The sequence below is a fragment of the Egretta garzetta genome, unplaced genomic scaffold (assembly GCF_000687185.1).
Source record: "Egretta garzetta isolate BGI_Z169 unplaced genomic scaffold, ASM68718v1 scaffold154, whole genome shotgun sequence".
Classification (NCBI taxonomy): Eukaryota; Metazoa; Chordata; class Aves; order Pelecaniformes; family Ardeidae; genus Egretta; species Egretta garzetta.
In genome coordinates this window covers 6,499,626-6,516,486 of record NW_009259600.1, presented here as the reverse complement: position 1 = coordinate 6,516,486, position 16,861 = coordinate 6,499,626, and the positions used below count along the sequence as shown (strand labels likewise).

The 16,861-nt window shown below is 35.4% G+C and overlaps 1 protein-coding gene across 15 annotated transcripts in view; it reads right to left on the bottom strand.

Moving 5' to 3' along the window:
• RIMS2 (regulating synaptic membrane exocytosis 2) overlaps positions 1–16,861 on the bottom strand; it is a 345,182-nt gene that overhangs the window by 227,438 nt on the left and 100,883 nt on the right. For 13 of the 15 annotated variants that reach the window (XM_009638379.2, XM_035893825.1, XM_035893829.1 and 10 more), the window contains exons 3-6: positions 8,843–8,910; positions 7,027–7,146; positions 5,088–5,187; positions 4,165–4,288 (exon numbers count right to left, since the gene is read on the bottom strand). In XM_009638379.2, the coding sequence (XP_009636674.1) occupies positions 4,165–4,288; positions 5,088–5,187; positions 7,027–7,146; positions 8,843–8,910 (412 nt within the window). Of the gene's footprint in view, positions 1–4,164; positions 4,289–5,087; positions 5,188–7,026; positions 7,147–8,504; positions 8,714–8,842; positions 8,911–16,861 lie in introns of all 15 variants that reach the window. The other 2 variants (XM_035893823.1, XM_009638381.2) reach the window with 1 other exon arrangement.

The window sequence follows — 16,861 nt, the reverse complement described above, 5'->3', positions numbered from 1 at the left end:
GGCGGGGGCCCCCCCGCAAGGGACACAGCCGGTTCCAGCGGACCCACCACAGGGCACAGCTGAGCCCATCAGCCAAGATGGTGATGCCTCTGTGATAACATATTTAAGAAAGGATAAAAAAAGCTGTGCAGCAGCTGTGAAAGAGAAGAGTGAGAAAAAAAAACAAAACAAAAAAACCCATGGGACAAGCATCCCTGCAGACACCAGGGTCAGAGAAGGAGGGGGAGGAGGACTGACCACAACCCTCATTCTCCACCCCCCTGTGCTGCTTGTCAGGAGGGAGGCAGAAGAGTCAGGAACAAAGGAGTGAGGTTGAGCCTGGGAAGAAGGGAGGTGAGGGGAAGGTGGGTTTAGTTTTGGTTTTACATCTCACTAACCTATTCTGTTATAAATTCCTAATAAATTAAATTAATTTTCCCCAAGTCAAGTCTGTTTTGCCCACAATGGTAATTGCTGAGTGATCTCCCCGTCCTTATCTTGACCCATGAGCTTTTCCATCTCATTTTGCCCCCCTGTTCTGCTGAGGAGAGGGAGGGAGAGAGCAGCTGGGTGGGCAGCTGGTGGCCAGCCAAGGTCAACCCACTACAAAGGTATGTAAAAAGGAAGGGAAAGTTAAAAATGCTTTCAGTGATATCTACTGTCTCATAAAATGAAAATAAGAGACTGTACTATACATAAATAAAACGTATCTAGTTCCTTTTTGGTATACAGTTTCCAAACATTTTTCGAGACTCGCTAGAAAGCTTTACTAAGCAGATTGAGGAATTTTTCCAAGGGAACTGATGTACAATACTCAATAATTCAAATTAATCAGAAGGCATGCAAGCAATATAACTGCCCACTGTAGGCAAGAAAAAAAATCACAGTCTCTGTTGTTAGTAAGCAAAACTTGCCAGAAACTTACAGGGGCTACTGTAGAAGTAAAATATTTAAGTTTGCATATTTGATATCTGTAGAATGTATAAAAGGACACAATAGTCACCTATTACTTTAGTCAGAAATACACTCCTGAACATAACCCTTAATTTTAAAAAAGTATTTCTCTCATAGGAGTTTGAGAAGAAAACCTCAGAAACATGTATCGTTGTCAACAGATTGTATATGAATTTTCTATAGATAGCTAAAACAATAAACTTGAAAGCTTTGAACACTATCATTTATGTTCCTAAAGCATACAGATCCAGTATTTCACAGTAGTGTGACTGGTATTTCTTACAAGGAACTCTCACTGAGATAAACATATGTAGGAGACGCAAAAGTACTTTTAGGCATCTCTTTACTTTTTAAGATATGTTCCATTGCAAGCAGATTGTATAGAATAATTAATAAAACACAGTGCATCATTCCTTCCAAATCCAAAACACTAGTAACTATGAAAATGGCATGCTTTTTAAAATAACTATTTCTGAGAATTAGAAAGCAGAAAACAGATAAGCTCTTGCATATGAGAGACAGCCAGCTCACATAGAATAGCAACTTGGCCATCAATTTTTAAGATAGAAAAAGGGATAAATCACATGCCAAAATGGTATGATTTTTTTTTTTTAAGGAGTTTTCTATTTTATCTTCCTGTATCAGCTTAGCTTGCCATCCTCAGTTTTCATAGGAGTCAGCCCATAATAAAATGGAGAACTAACAATCATGTTTACTGGAATTTGGTGTTGTATTCAGCATATCAGCATATGACAGTAGGTTCTCTTTCCCAAGTTAATTGCTAGTGACTGTCTGAAGATTTCTGGCATGAGTTAGTGCATTGCCCTAAGACCACCAAAAGACACTGTATAAGTAATAGGATATATACCTCAATACAAAAGTGAAATCCTTCAAGTAGGTATCAATTATTCTAATAAAAATAATTATCACTTCAGACATCTGGTAAATCTGAACTTTTAATGATTTTAAATACATTGAAACTTTATTCTCTGGGGCAGAACACAGACCTATAGTGTTATGTTTCCTTAGACAAGCATAAGATACAAATTTCTATGGTCTATTTGACTATGACAAGAAACGTCCTGAACTGAGAAGATAGGATTTTTGTAGTTCATCAGCTCAAATCTCATGAAAAACATTTCTGAAGTTACGTTGCTAATAACAAAATCCAAAGAGTTACATACATCTAACCAGAATCTAAAACCTTATCAACCTGCAGAAAGTATTCATCACTGGGACTTTAGTGATAAACCCATTTAGATTAGTAACTGGAGTTTTGGAGGTGAAAACCCTCTTTTACATATACTGCAAAAAGACACTGGGAATCAAGTACACAGAACAATTTTTTGCTTGTTGGTCTGGCTTGGTTCTTCAGACTACATGGCAAGCAGTTAATACTGAAGAAGGCATCTTGAGAGCCCACATCGCTTACTTTAAAGATTTATAGATGAGCAGCTCTAGCGACAGCAAGTGGAGCAGATGGTAACATAACAGAAGACAAGATGATAGGGAAGGTAAATAACAGACAACAAATACGAAAGCACAGGAAAGAATACAGGAGGTTTTGCACAATGAAGAGAATGCAGAAAGAGAAAAAAAATGGAATCTTTTCAAGATGTGAGCAGTTCCTTGAAACTTTTGCTATAAAATTCTGTTTGAAAGAAACTATGAGATGAATTTGAAACCTCCTTTTCTAAGGCAATATTCTTCTAGCAATGTAGTCTGTCCCTTAACATTACTATTATACCTGCAACTCCCAAGTCATGCAAAGGTTTTTAAGGATAAGACAGATGATACAGCCTTTACCCTAAAGGGGTTCCAATTCAATATGTATGTAGGAGACAACCTCTCATCTCACTGACAAGATAAAGCAGTTTTTATTATCATCAAGTTCGTTTAAAATTGTCAAACCAAATTAAGTTCCTATACATTAAGTTCCTATTATAGCTGAACCCGTAACAAATTATCCTCAATGAAATTCCACCCTCAGATTATATGATTCTAGATTTTTTGGGGACTTCTTAATTTTTATTTGTGTTACCCATGCTTTCTCATATGAAAGTAAGATAATTGCATGCATCTGATACAAAATAAAGGGATAAACATACTTATTAATTATAATTAATTATAATTAATTGTAATTATAGAATCATATACATATATTCTATCATATATAAACAGCTCAGGTTGGAAAGGATCTTGAAAGACCGTCTGGTCCAACCTCATGTGGAAAAGAGTGCAGATGAGATTACCTAGCACCCTGTCCAGTTGTATCACATACATCATAATAAATTCTGTGGGGGAAAAGAGAAAATTCTTAACAACTGTAAGCATCTTCAAATTCAGTGATAAGCACCCTCTCTTCACAGCCCTGGTGTGATCAGCTATGGAACTTCCAATGGAGAAGTAAAAAAAGGATGGATGTGACTGTAGGCTGTAAGAACTTGGAAGAAAAAAGAAAAGATGAAGAAGGAGAAGTATTCAGTCTAATATAACAAAGCATCTAGAAATGTCCTATTGCTATGCAAGAAAAATTTAAGTTTAGACATTGAGAGGTAGCTCTGTAAGTTAAGCAAACTGGGCAATGTAAAGCACGAAAGAAAAAGTGCCATACAGTTTAGACAAGGACTAGTGCTACCTATTCGTTCAGATATGTTCTGTATTAGATAACAAGCAATAATTTAATAGATTTCATAGATTAAGATGATGAGAATGTGGATTAGGGACTTTCCAAAGCATACTGATTATGTCATTAGCATGCTGTATTTTGGGCAAAATTCTACATTGCAGATTCTCAGTAAACAGAGTTCATCATCAGTGCATAGACCAAATACTAATATATAATTTTATATATTATATAAAAATGGGAATGGAGAAATAAAAATCAAGAATCAAGTTATTAATCAAGAATTGCAACAATACAATAAAGAGTATAACCACAGTTTCAGGACCAATGTAGGCTGGATCACCAACTAAACAACCACAGAAGGGAACCTATTTTTGACCATGTTAGCAGATAATGCCTGGGACTTTCTCAGAGAATACAGGATTTCACACCAGCTCTTTCTACTTCCTGGCACGATCTGTGATTCTAGCTATGCTTTTGGTTTACAGGATTTTGCATACTGTTTACAATATTTATGATTCTGTTCGATATGTTCTCCCCTGGAAGTGAAATTTAGCAACATATTAATCATATTTAATACAAAAAAAAAAAAAGAAATTACTTACCCTATTGGTCTTGAAACTACAAGCTCCACTTGTGGCTCAGGTTTGGATTCTAAAATGATGTTATACACCTCCTCAAAGGTGGCTCCTTGTAGTAGCCTTCCATTCCATTCTAGTACTTCATCACCTATAATTTCAGTAATAACACTATGCTTAGGATGTCTACTGTGAACTGTACTTACAATGACAATTTAAGCCCTTCTACTGTCAGTTTTCTAAATTGTGAAATCTGAGTTATAGAACAAGTTTAGAGTCCTTGATACAAGAACATCATGAGTATTAAAGGTTTTCTACAGCTCTGCTTCAAATATGTAAAGTTCAGTGAAACAATAATATCATCAGTAGGACCCCTATTGAATTACATACAGCTCTTACTCGCTTTGGGAGCTGTGGATTAAAAGAAACCGTAACATGCTCTTCAGAAAATGCAGATTTTTAAAAGAGCATCTCTCATCAATTTACTATTTTGAAGATCCATTGACCTCTACAAGTTTAGTGCTTAAGGTTCAGATAGTTCTTATGTTAAGAGTTTATATTTCTTGCACATTCTCCAATCTAGCAATCCGTGGTTTGCATGTGGGGATGGAAGCAGTTTCTAAGCCGAGCTGGTTCTGTTGGCACATTTGTAATACCTTGGCTTGCTCTAAATAAGATATAGACCACAAAATGACTGGGCAGAACGTCAGTGGAATATTGTTTTGAGTACAAAAATGCGAATAAAAATGTTAAAATATTATTTTAACAACAAGCATTTATAAATTTCACAAAAGCACTAATGTCAGTAGTACAGTAACTGAATGTCAGGTTGAATTCTACATTACTTCATCGCACCTACTTAACATAATTTCACATCTAATTAAACTCACTCGCTTGTTATCACCTCTAGAGAAGCAACTCAGCAGTACAGATCTAGAGTAGATACATACCTGGTCTAAGATGCCCCACTGTATCAGCTAAGCTTCCTTTTTTAACTTTGGTGATAAATGCGCAGAGTCGACCTGATTCAGTCATCTTTCCTCCTACTACCTGTTTTAAAGAGGAAGTATTTTCATATAATGAAAATCACTTTAAAAAGACTTAAATGTTCTGGCAACAGAAAGAATAATTCAATTATTTCCTTGGCTTACAGGTAGTCCAGGTAAGACAGATACAAGTCAAAAAAACACCACAGAATTTTGGCTATGGCAGGTTACATTTGTACCTATTCTGGCTATTTGTGTAATTTAAACACAATGCAAATACAGAATGCTAAAGCTTTTAAACTTTAGCAAATATATGTATGGCATTTCACTCTATTATAAATTACCACCCCAAAAAAGGTAAGGTATTTGTCATTAGACTGCTTACTTCAATACTTTTTAACTGAAAACAGATATATCGATGTAACAAAACTCAGGATGTTCACACTGAGCGCCAAACGTCTCTATCAATTAATCAAATCCAATCTGGCTGGGCAAATCAGATGAAAATACTTGGCATACTGAAGATTTCTCTACAGGAAGCTTCAACAGGTTTGACCTTATTAGAATCAGGATCAAATATCAGAGTTGGTTATAACTGCATAATCTTCAAATTCATAAGGTTTCTTAAAACTCTTCATAGTGGGATTTAAAATTTGTAAAACTAAATCCAGCTTAGGTTACTTTCAATAATGTAAATATAATATAAAAAATAAGGAATAACTGCTGAAAGTCACACTTTTCAAATATCTATTGAGATTAAAAACCACTTACTCTTGAATCTCAACTATTAATGAATCTCAGTGAAGAGTTCATCTTTATAACAGAAGATTTTAGAATTTTAAACGTAGTTTAAAAAAAAAAAAAAAGCTTTAGTCTGGCACTGTCTCCTCTTACATTTTCTGACATTAAGACAAAAATCACACATCCCTAAAGTGATGCTCAACTGCTTTCTCCACCGACTTCAAAATACAATCATTTGTCGATTAAATAAAAAAATGCAAAAATTTTCAAAACTTATTAGCATATTTATAAGTAAATACATTGATTTAATCCCTATTTACAGTGTATGACTATAACCTAATCTGTGTACTCAAAGTGAAGCCAGCATCATGCTAAATAGAGAATGGAGAATTAATCAAACTTCTTAATGATTTCTCACAAGAAAGATGTTGATTCAAAATAAATACATGCTTGTTTGTTTTACTGTGTGCAGTTCATTCTCATTCTTGTACTGGTATTTCTGGAACTGCATATAAAAATATTACACAAAAATGAGATCAAGAAATGAGCTAGCAATAGCTTCCTAATACGTTCGAAGAGTACTGCATCAAGAAAAGATGCAAACACATTACTTTGTGATATTATACTATAAATACTAAATAATTCTCTGTCTTGTGTATTTAAAATGTAGGGAATCAAACAGTCAGAGGGGAAAAAAAAATCCAGAAAGAGGTTCTTCCATTAGCAGACTCTGCTCTGGATTGAAGTGTCATTAACTTCCAGATGTCCCCCAGATCTTCAAAAGAGAGAATTTATTTTTCACCTTTCTCCCCTCTTTTGGGGATCAGAAGTTATACCATGGTGCAATGCTCAATGCTGAAGAAAGTGGGCAGGGCTAGGCTTGCCCAGCAAGGATGCAATTAGTACCTTGCAGAGCAGACATTCTCAGCAAACTTGTGAAAACATGTCTAGTCTTTCTGAAAAAAACAATTTTTTGAGCCTCTCATGGACCCTGTAAAATTACTCTTGGTAACTGAACACAAAATGTTTCTGTATTATAATTTTGAAAATGATAAGACGTTATAGATATCAGTATACATACACTATATAATATGAGAGTACTTGATAAAGGTAGCTAGTTTAACTGAGGGACTTGTGAGTTCCAAAACTATTCATTACCAACCTTTAGTCCAAGCATTGCTCCCGAGTCTCTAGGCACACTTCCATCTTTTAGTCGTTTATTTAACAAAATCCGACCAATGAGACGGTCTCCATCTTTGGAGGGTTGCCAAGTTACCGGATGCTATCATATGGTGTTAATGGAAAATACAGTGAATAGGATTTTAAAGGAAAATATTTCAGCAATACTTTTCATTTCCTAATAGATTTTAAAAATGCCATGAAAGTATTATGATGACACTAATATTTAATGTAATAGAATGACAGAAAACTGTGCTAGAAAAGATTTATTTGGACATATAGTCCACCACAATGTATTTCTAATACTTAATAACATTATTTATTTTACTAAATAAAATTTGTAGATATCTAGAACAATCTTTGCATCTTGATGATTAGACAGATACAAACAACTATACATAGTTGTCTACACACAATGACAATCACATCCGAGTACTGACAAAAACAACTGTAGAGGTCTAGTATAAAAGTAATACTGAAAAAGAAGTTTAACTCAAACCAGAAATTTGTTGTAAGACATTTTTTCCTTTTCCACTATTCCAAACATGTCAGTTTTCTCCAAGACTGACAAACTTTTTCAGTGTTTTACTTTCTCTCACTAGTACTACATTAAAAATTAGAGAACACATTAAAAGGTATAGTCATTATGCTATTTAAATGTATTGTTTCTTTCTTGGAATAATTACTTCACGTATGAAGCATAGTTACAGTGAACGTTATTATTCCATTACTATACATGGGCACAGTTATACCTGTACATTGGCATAATTAATAAAATTTTAACATTTTATTTTGTGTAATCATAGCACTTTTTCACAGATAAACACTGTTTCATGCTCTATTTCATGCAAAATTAGCAGGCACAGACAAATCTGCTCCCATTACAACTAATAACTCTAAAAAGATTTATCATAATCTCCACCAAACAGAAAGCAAAAATAAAAAATACCAAAGCAGATGGCAAAGCCTTTAATTCTGCACAATACTGCATGAAAATGGCATGGCAACAAAACAAAAGAACCACCATGACAGTGAAAGGGAAAAAAGAAAAACAACTTTTCTGTGCAGAGAGACCCAATTTTCTCCCTTTTTCACCTGGGGTTTAAACTATTAATTTAATTTCAGCCCCAGGAGTTTGAACACAGTAAATCAAATAAGCCAATCAGTAGAATCCTTATTGTTAATTACTTTATACTTGAAGGTAATACCATGATATTCTATTATGCAACCATAAGAACAACATTCCTTTATGCCTCTCAATTTTTTTCTTAGGCTGCCAAACAGTAAAAGCTGCAAGCATGCAGAGATTTTTCATTTGTTTTTCTTTTCTGCACCTTTAGAAATGCTACATTGTCTCTAGAAACACCCTATCTTTTATTTTATGCACTATTTTAATGAGTGACAGAGAGCAAACAAAGACCAAATGAGCAGGTTAAAATGCAGGCTCCATAATCTCAGTACCTTCTCGCTATGGCTATGTTCCTCGTTTAGAGTTGTGCTACTACACGTATCTACCCCAGAGTCTTTTATCTGAGGCTCAAACCATTCCAAGTCCTCTTCCAAAGAGTGGCCACCAAAGCACACCATTTTCTTTTGCCTCTCGGATAAGGTGTTAGAATCCGACAAAACTGCCTGCTCACTAGTTTTTCTTTTTCCCCTTTGACTGTCCCCTATAGGTGTGGGAATAAAAAAAAAAAAAAAAAAAGGATACAAAAAAGAAAACATGCAAAAGTGTAAATAAAACAAAGAAAATGTGAAATGATAAAGGAAACTAAATGGTAAGGCTCCACATGTCTCACCAAAGACATTGGGGATGCCTCACTGCTATGCCAAGACGTATGGTCCAACCAGTTGTAATCCATGTCTCCTGCGAGAATCAGACAGACAAGATAGTGCAGTAAAGGGAAGGTGAAAGAAAGGACAGACAAAGATACAGTAAAATTGTAAAAACGTCTGATTATCCTATTGTGATTCACAACCTCTGCTAGCAAAGTGCTTCCAAGGAAAAGTTAAGGCTCCAGCAACAGAGTACGTGGAATAAGAAATACAGCGAGGAAGGAAGTATGTCTGTGTGTGTCTACTTGTGCATAAAATTATGTATGGTGTAAAGCATCACTGCATCAGAGTTTTTAACTCTTCCTATAAAATTACTTACAGTAAATTAAATGAAGAGGCTAAATGTGTTTTATTACTAACAGAATTTTCAGAAAGGAAAGCATTTGAACATGAAATGAGTTTTCATCATAATCTAAAGAAACAGTTTTTTCCTAAGGAATGTATTTCTTTGCTTTTGTAACACGAAGTAGTATTTCTTATAATCACGTCAATAAAATACTTAAAACAACGGCACTCTATATTCAGCTGTACCTTAGATGATGTTTGAAGGAAGGTTAAATGAGCTGTCAAATATGATAGATTAATAAGAAAAATAAAAACATATTTTTATAAAAAAAATCATATTAACTTTGCTTGAAATTAAAATAAATAATTAAACAAAATAATTAATTAAATATCAAGGAGAATTCTAGTAAGTACAGGTACCTCATAACTGGGAATAAATGTATAGGGTTTTGACTATATATATATTTTATAGAATCAGAATTCAACCTGTGTGGCAGACACATGGTGAGAAGAAAGGTTTAAAAAACAGTTTTAAAGAAAAGGTCTAAATTAATGCTGCTGTCCATAGAACTAGAGAATGACTCATGTACTTTAATAAAACATTGTCTTTTATGCAGGTACTTTAAATTGTAAATTATGCCCACACATTTTGCATTATTACATTTCTCTCTCTTTTTTTTCCCCCCCACCATTGTTACTGCACGTTACATGAAAAATATTTTGTTATTACCTGCTACATAATATTTTGATACTATTGTATGCAGGAAAATTGGTGACTTTTCTATCAAATTTCATGATCAAAAGAACACTAAACCAAGTAGCTCTGCTCTTTTTAGTACAGATCACAAACAACATTTTTCCTATTTCCATTACTTCAGATCCTGCTTTGACATTGCTCAACCTATTCCTCTGCAACTACATCAATAAGTTGATGAAATATAACTAACAGGTCTAATCACAGGTTACCGCTTGTCTAGAAAACTTTACAGAGAAGATCTGAAAATACAGCCCCATAAAACCAAGCTACAAAAAGCTCATACATGCTTTAGAAAAGTAAAATATAGTCTTCTCAGAGGGATATTATGTACAATGAGAAATGTGATCTTTTTTCACTTGTTTTCTCCTAATATATAGACTTTTATATGCTATATAGGAAAAAAAATCAAGTCTTATTTTCATTTTAAAGAAGGAAATATAGAGAATACAAAGGTTTTATTTTCAAAAAGACACTTTGAACTTAGTCCCTTTCATTTTGCAGAAACATTATGGAATGTTAAATATCTTTTGATTTCATAAAAACAGTGGTAAGGGACCTCAGGAAATCATTTTGAAGCTTTAATTCATTCATATTCTCTCAGTAATAAATGGGCCTGCCGGAAACATATTAACTGTTTTTCTTGATTCTTGAAAGGAAGAAAACCTTTTAAAATGGGAAATTCTCACCAAAGCCGCTTTCTCATGACAGTTAACATCTTGACTACATTACAGATAAAAGTGTGGCTATCCTGCTAAAGGGAAAAGAAATCATTCTTCTGAAAGCTAATAACATTTTGCAAAAGGTACTTCTGTCTCCAAAGACATTGCTTCAGAGGAACTGAGTGAAATCATCAGTGAGCTCATGAAGATCTAGCCTTTAATGCATAAATACACAGAATCACAGAATCACAGAATCACAGAATCACAGAATCACAGAATCGTAAGGGTTGGAAGGGACCTCAGGAGATCATCTAGTCCAACCCCCCTGCTAAAGCAGGCTCACCTAGAGCATGCTACACAGGACTTCATCCAGGCGGGCTTTGAATATCTCCAGAGAAGGAGACTCCACAACCTCCCTGGGCAGGCTGTTCCAGTGCTCTGTCACCCTTAGAGTAAAGAAGTTCTTCCTCATATTCAACTGAAACCTCTTATGTTTCAGTTTGCACCCATTGCCCCTAGTCCTGTTGCTGGACACCACTGCAAACAGACTGCTTCTGTCCTCTTGACTTCCGCCCTTAAGATATTTGTATGCGTTGATGAGATCCCCTCTCAGTCTTCTTTTCTTCAGGCTGAACAAGCCCAACTGTCTCAGCCTTTCCTCATAGGGGAGATGCTCCAGTCCCTTTATCATCCTAGTAGCTCTCCTCAAATTTAGACATTTAGAGATATCCAGAAGATTGCAGGAATTCCAGTCTACATATTGCCTGTTTTACAAATCCTCATTTTAAAATGGATCTTAAGTGAGGAGAACTCACATAATTACAGTAATGATGACGTCTGAGCCTTAACTGCAAGAACTAAAGGCAAATGAGACTGTACTGTTTTTTTCCAGCAGTTATTTCCTGTGTCATCAATACAACTGCTGTACCCAAAACTGAAGTCTGACTAAAAAGTTGTAATTTTGTTCCCTATAATTTGGTACCTAATTCTAGGAGCAAAGAACTGAAATAAAATGGGCTTTATAAGCAGAACAGTTAAAACTGATCTTTCTTGCTGATTCTAATTCCAGACTATTTCTGAGAAATGGTGTATTTTCACTGAAATGACTAAGTTTAAATGTAGTTATCTACATTAGGCATTAAGAATCCACCATTGCTAATTACTGGGCATTTTTTAAGGTTTTAAAGTCATCAGCAACTATCTCAACTATCACTTATAATCCAAAAGAAACCACAAGAAAGGAATCCAGGAGTACAGCTATTATGTCCTTGCTGTTCTACAGTGAACGTAACACTTTGCCTGTACTTCATGAAACCCATCATGGCTTTGCCAGCTCTCCTGTTCATGCTTTTTCCCATATCAGTTATAGAGATTTATATGAGCTTGTCAAAAGCAAGGATTCCTATCAAACTGAACTTTCACTTGTGTGTCCACATAGAGAACAACGTCTTAAAAATAGGAAGATAAGTTATTGAAAAGTGGAGGCCCCTGAGCTGTACTGACCATGCACACATTCCCCCTGCAAATGTGCATACACTTAGTCACCAAAACCTGGTCCAGCCTTCCCTTGCTACTTGCATGTCCACAAAATGTGCATACAGGCATATACTCAGAGACTGAAATTAAATTAGCTTTACAGTAATTGTACTTTACAGTACAGATGTGCTGTACATACATAAGTTGATCCTATAGGTGTTTAAAAGAGCAAATGTTGAGCAGTGTTGGGTTCTAACAGTCAGGCATATGCACACCCCCATTTGAAACATATACACTGACTTTCAGTTAGAGAAATAAATTCTGGATCCTTTTTTTTTTTTTTTAATAGAGCTATCCAGAATAGTAATCTACATACAGTAACGCATACAATAATGTGATGATATCAATATCACATATTATTTAAGTTACTGAGAGTCATAAATTATTGAGAGTGATAGATAACTTAAAATTTTAAAGATTTTCTGTTATACAGTAAAAATAAAATACACTGGTTATTTTCCTACTATAGAATTTCCAATTTCTGCCTACTTTCAGGGAAAAAAAATTCTCTTAAGGTAAGTCTTGTTAGAGAAATTTTACAGACAACTTTCAAGTAATTGAACCTACAGACTTCTAATTCTTCTACCCAAACTTTGGATATTTATTGTACAGACCTGTATCTCTGAATTAATCAGCCTGTGTTTCTTTTACAAGAACTGTGACTCGTTCAGATGGTCATTATCTTTTCACCAGGAGGATCCTACTACCCTAAACTACTATTTTGACACAGCCTCAACTACTTGCTTACATATCCAAGAAAATACCAAAATTATCACAGAAAGGACTTGGGACTCTTCAAGCTGTCATGGATGGCAAGTCTACTGGACTGATTTTATACAGTAAGAAATACCAAGTATTTCTTTTAACATGTCATTTGAACAGTGTATCATATATTCTTTTTCACTCTTCACCTTAGCAGTGGTAATGGAGACTAACAGGATCTCTGGACCATTTTCTGTGTTCAAGTGTTTAAACATAGGTCCCAGGCTCATCTGCTGGTGTAACTGATTTCTGCTTACTAAAAAGGTTACCAAGAGCGCTCTTACTCATGTATGCTGCATCCACATACTATACGTGTCCAAGATCAGACACATTTAGTCCAGCATACCTGAGGCATTAGCACAGAGAAATTACTTACATTTTAACAGATCCAGTTATTTTGCAGTGACAGTTACTCTTTATCAAATGGTAAGCCCTGAACCTAAACCTGCACAAAGGAACACGTGCAAAATTGAGCCTGTTGCTAGATTGCACTCCCACTTCTTGCTCTACTGTTTCCCCCTCTCTTTTTCAGTCAAGATGTAGAAATCTGACTTTCTTTTTAATTTAGCTGTGTCTCACAATAAATACCAATTATTCTAAAATTAAAATTATAGGAAAATAAGCAACAACTCCATTGAAAGACTGTTTTGTCCATATCTGTATTCTTCTTTCCATTAAAATATGTAGCTATATGTTTCAAATGAACTGTCATAGAAATTATAAATTATAAAGCCCTTGTAGGTCATCTAGATTTTGCCCTTAACACTGCATTTTCATCTAAACGACAGGTCTAAATAGTATAAAAGTTAATTAAATGCAATCAAACTATTATTAGTAAAATATTTAAGCTTATAAAAATATACCCAGGAAGCCCTGTAGCATATTACATTTCTATGGGAGACACGTATTGCTTAGTACACCCACACTTTTTTTAGGCACAATGAACAACTTGATAAAATCACTGGACATAAATTTTTCAGTAGAAGTTCTATAAATATTAAAATCTTGACTGGGTAAATGATTTGTGAAACCTTGTAAAATTAAAAGACATGTAAGATGCATAGTTCTTACAAGAAAAATTGTTAAACCATAATCTTTCCATAACAAAGACATTGTAGTTTTAATTCTGACTACCAGAGAATGCTCTTGCTGGTCTCAGGTATTTCCCTTCCACGACAGTAAATGCTTTATTATTGAGAATATGTGCATTTACGGTGTGCAGCAGAAATGACTCAGGAAAAAAATGTTACCATGTTGATAAATTATATATTATCTGTAATATCAAAGCCATCTTTCATGGAAAAAGGAACTAATGTATTACTAAGCAAGATACAATCTTAGCTAATGGCATTATAACAGCATTCAGATGCCTCAAGAGTTCAGGAGTGCAGCTGGATACAAGGAAGAACATAACGTGAGGTCTGCTCTTATTAACGTCAATGAGCTCCAGGTGTATATGGAAAGCTTCATGGACAAATCAGGTTGGGAGAAAAAAAAAATCACATCAGTGACCTAGCCTTTTCATATTAAATGGTGTTAAGCTGAAGCCTTTGTAAGCTTACTAATGTTTATTATGTTTTGCTCATTTTCTTCAGCCAAAACCAGATAGGCAGAAGAAAAGCTTTTCTTCTGCCTATCCAGGAACCTGCAGCAATGGGAACTTCCCATAGCAATGGGAACGTTGAATTACAGTGCATATTTAAAAGAATTCTAGTCAGTTTGCATTCACCTTCTATTTTAATGTTTGATTATGTATTTTTTGCTTCTCAGAAGAGCTTTTCCACCCAGAAATACAGTACATAACTATCTTTTAAAAGGCATTAAGTAGTTTAAATCTAAGCTATGCAGTATACGTCTACTCTTTCTTACGTGTTGTCCAAGTTCATGATCAAGTCCAAAACCAGTTATGTTGCAAACAATTTAGATATAAGACACTCAATTTAACTGGCCATTCTACACATGCAGAGTCATTTGCAATGCTCTAAGGTGCCCAAAAACTTCACACGGGATATCTGGATAACCCACACCCTAAACCAGGACCTATCGAAACTGGAAAGTTCTTCCCTTAGTAAATAAAACCCGTCATCTTGCTTTGAACCAAGTAAAACAAAAACATGTTTCCTCCAATTCAAATATTGCTGTCAAAAATGACAGGTCATGTAACTTTAAATTCTTCAAGCTGTGGAATCTACCTGACTACATACTGAATGCTGAAAACATACTACATGCTGACTACACAAGCCAGTGATGTGCCATTACTCAAAACTACAAATGATTTAGCCTTACAATTGAGTGAGTATATTCCCCCTCCGAGCTGATTATCAGCATAAAGCTATAGCGAACAGAACAAATCCTATGTCACTTGATCCTCCTCTTAACTGCAAGGCTCCCACTGAAGCCCTAAACCAGAATGACTCTGGAGAGAAGTGGGAAGTGGACTACAGCTATTTAAGAACTCTCATTTAAGCAGGTTCCTTTCTGTGTTTGGTGTACTGTCCGTCTAGACTGCCACACAGTGGGTGGCTCCAAAGAGGAGCTACACAGCCAGAATTGCCTGGAGGTGTTTATATGAGTGCTTAAACAACTGCTTTGTCAGCTCTGGATGCTTCAGTGACATGCTAGCATTCAGCGCAGGAACAAATGCAAAGTTGCCTGGCACATGTAAAGCACAGAAATCTTTTTCAGAAGAGTCACTAATGCATTTTGAGCACTGATGACAAAAGGAAGCTGCTTCTTGCTGGTCTTACAGTAGGCTTTGAAACTTCCTACCATGCATTGCAGTATTTCCTGTTCAGAAATAATTATTCCTTTGGATTTTTCAGCTTCTGACTTGGAACAGCCTAGGAAAATGTTTGAAGGATCTGCTCCTACCAAAAAACAAGAGATGCTGGTTTTTATGTAAAGGATATGAAACACACTCTTGACTTTCAATATGTGAAATACAGAGAAATGCAGGAGTCAGGAGAAAAATGTATCAACCTTCATTAGTGATAAGGAAGCTGTGGACCACACTCTGATGTTTGCACTTAGCCCTGGCTATGCAAATCAACGATACCTATGCTAAGAGCTGTACTCAGAGGCCTTAAGAGCCTTACTGCTAGGGGCTGGGAGGTCTCAGGGCAACTAGATAAATAAATGCAAAAGATCTCCTAGAAAGCAGACCTTGACCCTCTTGTGAGATTCAATGCTGCAGTTCTTAGGAGAAGTCAAAGATAAGTAGTGCAATCACACTTCTGCACAGGAACTTGACACTCATAAGCACCAAGAAGAAAATCACTATGCACAATTCAGCAGAGACTTCTGATTTGGAGCTTAGAATACTAGCAGATGTTGTAATAAGTAGGAAAGTGTCCCTCACCTGAAAAGTAGAGACATCCAGAATTCATCTCAGGTACTTTTAGATTTCTACATCTAAGCCAGTTATTCTTGGCTCCATTCATCTGACTTATTTTATACATCCACTTTAAGGCTGACATGAATTGTACTCAAGAAGTGTCTGTTTTTCTTCAGTGACTGTAAAAGAAGTCAAGATGATTAGCTTGGGTGTAGATATCTAGTTTGTGGATGTCTACATTCAGTCAGATGGAATCCCAGCTCTGATATATGGATCTGCAGATTTATAGGACCACTATGTCTGATAAAGGGTCTAAGAGTGATTTTGTGTAACTGCCCTTGTTAATGCTGAACATTCATTAACACTTCCTATGGCCAAGAAGTAAAAACATAAAAGAGAACAGCAGAGTGCTCCAGACCACAAGGCATGTGAGAGAACGTATTTAGGAAGGAGGGAGCACATAGCAGTACATAGTCATGTGGCAAAAATGATGACATGGAGAGCATGAGGGCATGACTAGAGATACTGCCATCAAAGAAACTTCTCTGGTCTGCCTTGGTCAGTCATTAAGAATTTAAAAATCTCTTGGGTTTTTTTTGTGGTTTGTTTTTTGGTTTTGTTTGTTTGGTTTTTCTTTACCCTCAAACAA